This window comes from Sus scrofa, chromosome 15 (assembly GCF_054392235.1).
Source record: "Sus scrofa isolate SSC_HxYL_T2T_F1_AM1 chromosome 15, Sscrofa_HxYL_maternal_Yorkshire_Landrace_v2.0, whole genome shotgun sequence".
NCBI classification, from domain to species: domain Eukaryota; kingdom Metazoa; phylum Chordata; class Mammalia; order Artiodactyla; family Suidae; genus Sus; species Sus scrofa.
The window spans coordinates 96224597-96235044 of record NC_139397.1 but is presented as its reverse complement, the minus strand read 5'-3'; the positions used below and the strand labels follow the sequence as shown (position 1 = coordinate 96235044).

The following is a 10448-nucleotide window of genomic DNA, read 5'->3' as shown; positions in this document are numbered from 1 at the left end:
GTAGTACTCAGAGGCTGCATCTGAATCCAGGAAGTTCTGACAGTCCCCAGTTTCAGCCTGGACATCTAGGAGAGGTGCAAGTTTTGGGCATTTCATTAATAAACAGCAACAGAACTGTGTCAGAGAACTATTTCTGAGATAGGCCTGGATTTAAAAAGAAATATGTAAAATGAAAGAATCAACCAAAAATGTTGTCCAAAGCTTTTTTTTGGGGGGGTGCACCCGCAGCACCTGGAGGTTCCCAGGCTAGGGATCGAATCAGAGCTGTGGCTACTGGCCTATGCCACTGCCACAACTATGCCACATCTAAGCCACATTCTCGACTTACACCGAAGTTCATGGCAATGCCGAATACTTAACCCACTGAGTGAGGCCAGGGATCAAACCTGCATCCTCATGGATACTAGTCAGATTCGTTTCTGCTGAGCCACAATCGGGATCTCTTACCCAAAGCTTTTAAATTCAACACAGCTTAGATATTATCAGAGATAACTTAAATCACAAGCAAGTCCTCTAATTTCTGTGCGGAATTTTTCTCTTCTCTGAAAAAAGAATAATAATACAATTGATCCCTAGATTTGCTGTGAGTTTTAGAGACGATAATATATGTAAAAAAGCACTTGTAACTTCAGAGTAAAAGCTCTATATAAGTTGGCCAACATTACTACTACTTATAGGTGTGGAATCTAAAATTAAGTGACATTAAATATTGTGATGGAATGTTCTCGGTCTCCCCCAAAACATTGTCTGCTAAACTCAATTTAGTGAAAAATTATAGGTGTCTTTTAGTATGAGTAGTTTCCCTGAAATTGTCTCAAATGCACTTTTCATAATAAACATGCTAGAATATGCAAATTAATGTTTTTTAAAAGGTGCAGAATAGTTTTCAAAACCACTAATGAATGAAGGTATCATCAAGAATTGGTGTTCTTCCCTTTTCAACAGACTGAAGTCCGGTTTGGCACAGGCTTTGGGTCTAGAAGCGAGGGATCCCAGAGGAAGGGAGGAAGTTGGAGACTCACCCGCGGGGTGAAGTAGGAAAGGACTGCCGTCTGTAACCCAGCCCCCAGCGGCGGCTTCTGCCATTGAAAGCAGCTCACAGCCGCCGAAACCGCGAGGAAAACAGACGGGGGCGCCAAACGACAGCAATAAAGGCATCAGCGACTTCCGCTTAAGTCGCGCCTCCGCCCATTTCACCCCCCCCCACCAGGGCCTTGGCGCCCCCACCCGCCAAGACCAGAACCTGGACCAAAGTGTCCCAAAGCGAAGCGGGACTAGGGGGTACCCATCTTAAGTTCCTGGGACAGCAACTCCCCTACGCCCGGCGCAGCCTGCCAAGGATGGTGGAACTGGGCATTCGGACTGTGGAGCGGGGAAGGAGAGGTGGGGGCACCCTCGAGGCTGAGCTCTGACCACGTTAATCGCCGGACAGCAGGCGTGAGAAGGGCTCAGATAGTACGCAGAGTCGGGTGGCCTCTGGGGCAGGGGCGAAGGTGAACACAGGTCATGTCCTCCTACGATCTACCCCCGACGCCCACTTCGCAGTTACACCTCTCACCTCTCCAGCCACTGGGTGCCTATCCAGCTTTCCATTTCTCACCTTGGGGGAGAATTCCGTTTATTACCTTAAAGAGGTGGAATTGATTTTCTAAGCAAACCTCGCGTTGTTGAAATAAGTTGGCGCCAAGGGGAACACGAGAGAAACTTTTGGCATTGACTATGTGTATAAATGTATATACATATACTTCACACCTCGCCTCCCCTTACATTCCTGACGGGCCCCCAATGGGTCTAAGGTTAAAAGGAAAGAGCCAACAGAGAGATGGGCAAATAGATCTGGAGTTTGCCCCTAACACACCCCGATGTGCTGGGTGTGGCGGCAGGGAGGAAAGGGGGGGCCTGGGTTGGGGTCTGGGTTGGCGCTGGGGCGGGGATGCAGGACCCAAGCCCAGCGCCCAGATTGCCAGGGTCTCTCGGCTGCTTCGGAAGCTCGCAGGCCGACCTCCGTGTCCCATCTCTGTCTTCTCTTGTCCCTCCCAGAGGCCACGGATCTCTCCCCTTGGGCTGCTGGCGGGTACACTCGCACAGCGCATTGGGGTCTGGGCACGGTGGGGCGCAAGCGAGGAAGGAGACGTGCAACGGCCTTGAGCGAAGATTGATCTTCGTTAAAATGGTTGCCACCAGCGTCATTATGACCATCAAAGTTATCGCCAAGAGGCTCAGCCGCCAAGCTCAGGCCGGGAGGAGCAGCAGCACGGCTGGTCCGCGATATTTCGCGGCCAGACTCCGAGCGGGGAATACCCGGGGCCACAGGTAAGGTGCTGGGGTTGGGGAAGGGAGGAAGGCGAGTTGGAAGACGAGCAGAGTGGGGAAGAGAGGGCAGGGGAAAATAGAGGAAGGAAACTAAGTCTCTTCTTTCCCCCCTTTGCCTTCAAAATCCGGCAACTTTTTCACAAATAATTCGATTTGAGGAGGGAGGGGAAAGGCTGGCACCGTAAAAAGTGGATTTGGGGCGACCCATATGGCGCTGTAAATTGCGACTGTGTTTAAAGTTAGCTGTTGAATTCTGTTGTGAAATCGTCCAGCCGAGTTCATTTCCCCCAGGGAAAATGCGTAGGCGAGAAGCCTATCCATCAGCAGGATTATAAAAGTAAAAAACCCGGGACTTCAAGTTCAGAACACACTCTGCAAATAGTGTTAAAGAATCAGAGAGGATCTAATGATTTCCGTTTGGAGGCGCGGGCCCAACGCACCTCCCCAGCCACGTAGCACTAAAGTGCTTTCAAAACTCTATGACATTCATATTCTCATTCTCTCTCCCTCTCTCCCTCTCTCTCTCTCTCTCTCTCTCTCTCTCTCTCTCTCTCTCTCTCTCTCTCTCTCGATGGGAGGAGAGAGCAGGCAGGCTGAGGCAAAGAAGTGGGGGAGAGAGAGAGAGAACTCGGCGTCCTATTTGTTAAATAAAATACATATTTGGTTCTGAAATTCGAAAGATAAGTAATCCATACAGGAGCGCAAGGTCTTCTCCTTACGCAACTCTTCCTACACCCTCCCCCTGTCCCCCCCCTTTACCCTCCTCCCGCTTGTAAATGTTAAAAAAAACAACCCTTCTCGACGATCTTCTCTGGAAAATCAAAGCATTATCTATTATTTAACACGTATCTGTGTCCGAGGAAAAATGAGGAAGGTGCTGCATGATTAGGACCTAAGGGGCAACCCAGCAAACTGAGAGCGTAATGATGCCCCTAAATGAAGGGGGAAATGTGCCGCGGCGCGCTCTATTAATCAGACTGTCAATTTCACCCCCGAGGCCAAACCCCCGGGCGAGCAGAACCGGCTCTGAGCGGGCAAAGGACCGGAGCCTTCCTCCTCACTTCTTGTCTCTTCTCGTCTCCTACCTGGATCTATTTGTCTGCTCCGAAGCCGCCTTCATTACCCACTGACAGCAGCGTGTATTTATTTGCTTATAAACCTGTTACAATAAATGATTATTCGAACGGCGTCATTCGTACCTTAATGACGAGCGAGCGCTACTTTTTGATGAATGACATCTCGGGCTCGGAAGGATGTATGGGTCATTTTGACCAGTCATTCCCTCGCTCTGGCATCCCACAATTTTTCCGCCTCCCTCCAAAAGAGATAATAATATTTAGAGGCGCTCGCTGGGGCTGAATGAGAATTAGCCCTAGGCGCAGCCCATCATTAGGACGGGACAGCCGGGCCACTGTGACATTTTTTAGAAAGCTGAGATGATGGAAAGAATAAGAAAAGAGATGATTCTGATGGAGAGAGGGCTGCACAGCCCCACGGCCGGCAAGAGGTTCTCCAATTTGTCCGACTCAGCTGGCAATGCTGTACTCGAGGCCCTGGAAAATTCGCAGCACCCGGCTCGCCTCAGCCCTCGCCTGCCGTCCGCCCCCCTGCACAGCGCTCTGGGAGACCTCCCTGCCAAGGGCAAATTCGAAATAGACACTTTGTTCAACCTGCAGCACCCGGGCAGCGAAAGCACCGTCTCCTCCGAAATTGCGTCCGCCGCGGAGGGCCGCAAAAAGCCGGGCCATTATTCAGAGGGTGCCGCTGAGGCGGACATGAGCAGCGACGTGGAGGTGGGCTGCTCCGCGCTGCGCTCCCCCGGCGGCCTCGGCGCCGCGCCGCTCAAGGAAAACAATGGCAAAGGTAATCTCGCCGCCCGCGCCTCTCCGGTCCCATCCTCCCTGTTCCTCCGGTGCTTTTCCGGGCCCTTCCTGGTGCCTTCGCCCCTCTCCGATCTTCTGCAGCGAGCTGCAGAGAGCTGGCTCGAGCGGGGACAGGACGCAGGCCGGGATCGTGCCCTCTGGCTCTGCTCCTTGAGCTTCCCAGAGAGGAGCAGGCCTGGGGCCTGCCCTCGCTCCTGAGTCGGAGAAAATGTTTTCTGCGCGCGGGTCTAAAAACCCGTGCGAGTCGACAGATCTCTAGCCATCTACTGACATGCTCTGAGGGAAAGGTGCCCCGGGCAGCTGGTCTGAACTTCCCTCCCTCTGAATCCCAAGGCCGAGTGGAGGGGGCATTCTATGTAAGTCTAAGGGAGCCTCGCTGGGCGCCTCTGGGAGACCTTCTTGGGTCAGCGGGAGAAAGAGTTGAAAAGTAGAGCCACCCCCAAATAGTTCTGGTTTGAGCTCCTGTTGTCTTTCAAATCTTAAAATATTTTAAGCCAAACCCGAAAGACTGTCAAAGAAAGGTTAGAGGCCGTGCAGAAAGCTGTCCTGCAGTCCTCAGATCACGGCAAATCCAGAGCTTCCCAAACTGCTTCTAGATGTAGGCATTTTCCCTCGGCCAATTTTCCTCCTGAGTTGAAAATTTCCGATTATTAAAACAAAACAACCCTCCCTAATTGAGTTCCTATTATTTGGTTATGAAGGGCTCCCCAAACTTTATCGATTCCATTAACGGCAGCAATTTGTAAGCATGACAGACCCCATCAATTTAGGCAGCGCCTCGCCTTCCTCTCACGGCGTCCCCCATCCGCGTGCAGCCCCTGTGCCGGGATCTCGGTCCCACAGTGACTCATGCTCTGTCGGCGGCATTTGTTTGTCAGGGTACGCGGAGAGTGGCTCAGCTGCGGGCACCACGACGTCTGCGTCGGGCTCTGGCCTCGGCAGCCTGCATGGAGGCGGTGGCAGCGGAGGCAGCGGCGGGGGCCCGGCTCTGGGAGGCTCCGGCTCCGGCGCGGATCAGGTGCGGCGCTACCGCACGGCGTTCACCCGAGAACAGATCGCGCGCCTGGAGAAGGAGTTCTACAGGGAGAACTATGTGTCGCGTCCCCGCCGGTGCGAGCTGGCTGCTGCGCTCAACCTGCCCGAAACCACTATCAAGGTATTGAGTCCAGCACGCGCCTGTTCTAGCCTCCCCCGAGGTGTTGGGTTGATTTTTGTTTCTCTTTTCTTTTTTCTGGGTGGCTAGATTTAACTGAGGGCTGAAAACCCGCGGGGAGAGTCACCAAAGGAATTGGCATATTTATTTCTCAGCTCCCAAACCCGAAGGGTTGCCCGGCCTGACCGACCTGGAAAGGCCCCGGAATGGCGAAGCCAATGCGGCAAACGCTCGCCTCTGCTCAGCGCCTGCCCAGGTGCCCCTAGCCCATGTCCATGGCCCCTCTTTCCCATCCGCGGCGAAGCCGGCTAGTCTTTGTTCCTCTGGCACGAACCAGAGGCGAAACTTTTCATTTGCTTTTGATCGTGGAGATTTATTTTCCACATAAATCGTTACAACAGAGAGAAAAGGATGCTGTATTTTAAAAATCGATTGGGTTGAGAAAGTAGTTTTCTAAACATTTATTCTCCTGGGCAACAGGAAAAAAAGCAACCCCTCGGGGGGGAAGGCAACGAAATTGTCCTTCTTTGTATATCTTAAGGCGATTAATTTTTATTATACGTCCAGGAGGGACAGCCGGGAGGTTGGGCGCCTTAGTGAACACTTCACGGAGGAGCCGGCACTCTAGAAAAAGAAAAGAGGAAACTCCACGGGATAGGGGAGGAGTGTGGAAGTCTCCCTTCGGTTTGGTCCGGCTTTCTTTAATTTAGAGTTGTGACGAATGATGTCTTCATTAGATACTGTGTTGGGAGGGGTAGAAAAATCCCCTTCCCGGTTTAAGAGGATGTTGCTCCCGCCACTCAATTGATGCAAACGATTCCAATAAAATCATCCCTTCAATATCAGAATTGGACCCGTGCCCCTCGAGACAATTCCTTGCAGCTCAGAGGACTCAAGACCTCGCGCGGCGACTTTTTAGAAAAGCTGCCGCGGGAGCCTTTCTTCAAAGGAGGCCTAGAATCCCCGTTCAAATCCTGGGATTGAGAGACGGTGCTCAGCGAGGCTGGGCACTGGTGGGTGGCGGGAAAGGTTGGGTTGGGACGAAAAAATGCAGCCAAGAGTAAGAGAGCAGAAGCCTGAGGACACAGGGAAGAAGACTCTTCGCTGAGGAGGGTGTGCCCATGGCCCGCCACTCTGCCGCTGACACTGTCCCAGCTGGTAGAGCAGAGGGGACTATGGGCTGGGCCCGGTTGTGGGGGAGGGTTACATAGGCCAGGCCGTTCAGAGGTCCGGGAGGGGCGGGGAGGCCCGGGGTGGGGGTTGGGGCCTTGGGACGCTTCCTAACTCGGGCCGCGGCGCGGCTCTCCCCGCAGGTGTGGTTCCAGAACCGACGCATGAAGGACAAGCGGCAGCGCCTGGCCATGTCCTGGCCGCACCCGGCCGACCCCAGCTTCTATACCTACATGATGACGCACGCGGCCGCCACCGGAAGCCTGCCCTACCCCTTCCACTCGCACGTGCCGCTGCATTACTACCCGCACGTGGGTGTTACGGCTGCGGCCGCGGCGGCTGCGGCCTCTGGCGCAGCCGCCGCGGCCTCATCGCCCTTCGCCACTTCTATCCGCCCGCTGGACACCTTTCGCGCCCTCTCGCACCCCTACTCTCGGCCGGAGCTGCTGTGCAGCTTCCGACACCCAGGCCTCTACCAGACGCCTGCGGCCGCCGCGGGGCTCAACAGCGCGGCCTCGGCCGCGGCCGCGGCGGCGGCGGCTGCGGCCGCGGCCTCCTCGGCCGCGGCAGCCGGGGCGCCCCCCAGCGGCGGCTCCGCGCCCTGCTCGTGCCTCAGTTGTCACAGCAGTCAATCCGCCGCGGCGGCAGCCGCGGCCGCCGCCGCTGCTCTGGGGTCCCGGGGTGGCGGCGGGGGCGGCGGGGGTGGCGGCGGCGGCGCGGGGGCCGCCGGAGGCTCGGACTTCGGCTGCAGCGCAGCGGCGCCGCGCTCTGAGAGCGGCTTCCTGCCCTATTCAGCTGCTGTGCTTAGCAAGACCGCGGTGAGCCCGCCGGACCAGAGGGACGAGGCGCCGCTCACTAGATAACTACGTCGTCACCGCCAGGGGGCCGTTCCCGCCTCTCAGAGTGTGCCCGGGAGCCCCCTGAGCGACCCCCGCGCCCAGTGTGCGCCCACGTGCCCTCAGCGCGCTGCCCGCTGCTGAAGCTGCCGCCAGGGGGCGCCCCAGCGCGGGAGGCCGAAGGGAACCTGCCCCAGTTGGGGGGAAAGAGCCGGTGCGAAAGCCGGGCAGGCGTCCCCTCAAATTATTTCTATTTTTATATTTGCTACCCAGCCACCTCCCCTCCTCTAAATATGTTTCCCGCCGCCCAGACCCAGCTTCCTGCCTCTGTCCCGAGCTCTTGGTCTCCCCAAGACAATCCCTTCCTCCCGAAACCAGTCCTCTGGCCCCGGCTTAAGCCCTCAGGCCTGGTTCCTCGGCTGAACCACGTGGCCGGAATCAACCGAGAACCGCAACAAAGAGAGAAGGGAATGGTGTGCGCTAGTGCTTTATGCGGGAGAGAAAGCCACCTCCGATGTTCCTGCTGCTGCTCTGTTTCTTCCATCCCTTCTTTTCTTAAACGAGGGTGAGAGGAGGTAGAATTTTTCTCTCAGTCTGAGCTTATTAGGGACCCTGTCGAAGAAGAGCGGAGGAACGGAGGTCTGAGAGGAAGGCCAGGAGGGCGGATGGAGAGCGGGGACGGCTGTGGGTGTGTTTGTGAAATTGTTTACTGTGTGCTGGGGCAAGGATGGTGGGGCTGTGGCCGCCGTCCCCGGGAAAAACGAAGTCACAAAGCCGGGGTGGGAAGAGGCGGCGGTCTCGCTTCCTCTCTCTCGGTCCAACGCAGTTCTCTCTTTTGATTTTCGGTTTGGAATGGAGGCGTCTTGCGTGTTTTATGCAAAAAGTAAAGACTAATGAGGTTGCCATGGTCAGGCCAGGAAAGGAAAGGGAAACGAAAAGAATGGGGAGGGCAAGACTGACAGGTCGCCATAGTATTTGAAGAAGCGTTTGCAGCTCAGTTTTCCAACTACCGGGTTTCCACTATATCTGGGAAATACTTGAATTTCTAGATTTATATTGTCCTGAAGCATTTTCTTAGACACTTTTCTAAGTTCGAACTCTATTTCCCCTCACCCTCTTCTCTCCTCGCTTTCCTTTCCTCCGGTAAAATGGTTCTTAGCTTATTTCTCACGCATGTCTATTGCGCCTCCGCCTCTGCAAAAAGCCACCGCTGGGTGTTGAGACCCGCTCTGCCAACCCTGGCTGCTGGAGGGGTTTCCTTGAACTTGAAGAAAGGCACATCAAAACCCACCAGTGTTAAGTGCCACGTCAATTTTGATGCTAATAATGTGCAGATTATGACGAAAATTGCCAATCATGCTCTCTGATGGACCTCCTTTGAATGTGGAATTGGAGAAAAGTTCCCCGCACGGAGACCTGCTGTCAAGTACTAACAACCCGCTAAGGGAAGTCATTAGGAGAGACGGATAAGAGACTCGGTACATAAAACATTGTTCTTGGTGCATAGAATGTATGTTATTTAATGTTATCTCTGTTACCTGAAGTGATTTCGCAGAAGAAAGCCACGTTCTTATCATCTCAATTGCCAATTTTCATTTTGGTAACTTGGACGCCCTGGGTAGACTTTTCTCTGTTAAGTTGATATTCCACCAATGTGAACAGCCTCATTAAATCAAGCCCAGATATTTCCATAATGCTCCCCGCAGAGCCACTTCGCTCCTCACATAATGAGATTTTTCTGAAGAGTTGAAGCTCTAAAATAACTTGCTAGTGCATGTTTAGACCCAGCGAAGTGGGTATGTGTGTGTATTTAAATGTAGGTGTGCCACCTACATATCCGTGTGCGTATGTATATGTATATATACATATATGTGTATATATATTCTCTTAAGCATATACATATGTGAGAGATACACACACATCCGTATATATCCATTGGCACTCTTTTCTGTGATTTATTTCAAATTCGTGTTCTGACATATTTGTGTTAAAGACACTGGATTTTAAAAATTTATTTCCTAAAAATAGGCTTTCAGGAAACTTTTGAAAGAATTCACTTTACAGGGGGAAATTATTATTTTCATCGAATGGAAAATATTTCAAGGGGAAATGGTATAATTCCCTGGGGTCTATTAAGATATTCCCGTAAAATATTAGAGAACTTCCCAATGAAATAGCAATGATCTAAAGCTCAACTTTTGTTTTCTTTTTTCTTTAAGGAGATGAGACTACTTATGTTAAAAATGGATTATACCAGCTCTTACTGCGTTTACATTAAAATATTAATATATAATTTAAGGCTAAATAAAATAAACCAAAATATGGTACCCTTTTATCAGCTTTACCTTGTAGATTGTTAAAGTCCTTTCTTATGATCAGCTATCAGATGTATATAAGTACTTTAGGCAATAATGTTTACATTTCCCTCCAAAATATATATAATTGATGAGAACGCTGGTTGGTAAAATTAACATAAATTCATCTTACATTAGGTCCGTTGGATCTGGTTATTATATTAAAACAAAAGTGTAAATAAAGTCTTCGTGCTTTAAATATTGCTGGCTGTATGAACTCACTGTAAGATATTTTACAAATGTGCAATAATTACAAAGCTTTGTATATTACGTTATTTATTGTGTTTGGTCATGTAAAATAAATGTTATTTAAATCAAAGCGATTTTATTTGTTTAAGAGATTGCAAAACGGTGCGTGCTGGTGTTTGTTTTTAACTGTGGCATCCAGGGTTATGAGAATCTCTTAAAACAACATATTTAAATCCATATAATACACACATCAGACGGATTAATTCATTCTAATCATTATTTTTACAGCAAATACATTACTCATGTTTATAGGAGACATGCAGTATGTCCAAACATTGGTTTAGCGTTAATTGGCTGGCTAAACAGATAAGAGTGTTTAGTAGTAGTGTGTATGGATACGTAATGTAGAGGACACACCAGCACAGATACAGGGAGTGTATGCACACGACTCAGGGCTGGGGGCTTAGTTTGTAGTACAACAAATGTCAACAAAATTAATTCCTCCATCTAATTAACATGTCCATTTTTGATTCTTCCATTTGTGGAGTAT

General features: G+C 51.5%; 1 protein-coding gene across 1 annotated transcript; it reads left to right on the top strand.

The window, feature by feature from the left end:
* The first annotated feature begins 3610 nt into the window (after positions 1-3610).
* EVX2 (even-skipped homeobox 2) lies at positions 3611-10019 on the top strand. The gene is made up of 3 exons (XM_021075278.2): positions 3611-4176; positions 5075-5352; positions 6663-10019. The coding sequence occupies exons 1-3, from the start codon at positions 3750-3752 to the stop codon at positions 7380-7382; spliced, it is 1425 nt and encodes a 474-aa protein (XP_020930937.2). The 5' UTR covers positions 3611-3749; the 3' UTR covers positions 7383-10019.
* The last annotated feature ends 429 nt before the right edge of the window (positions 10020-10448 follow it).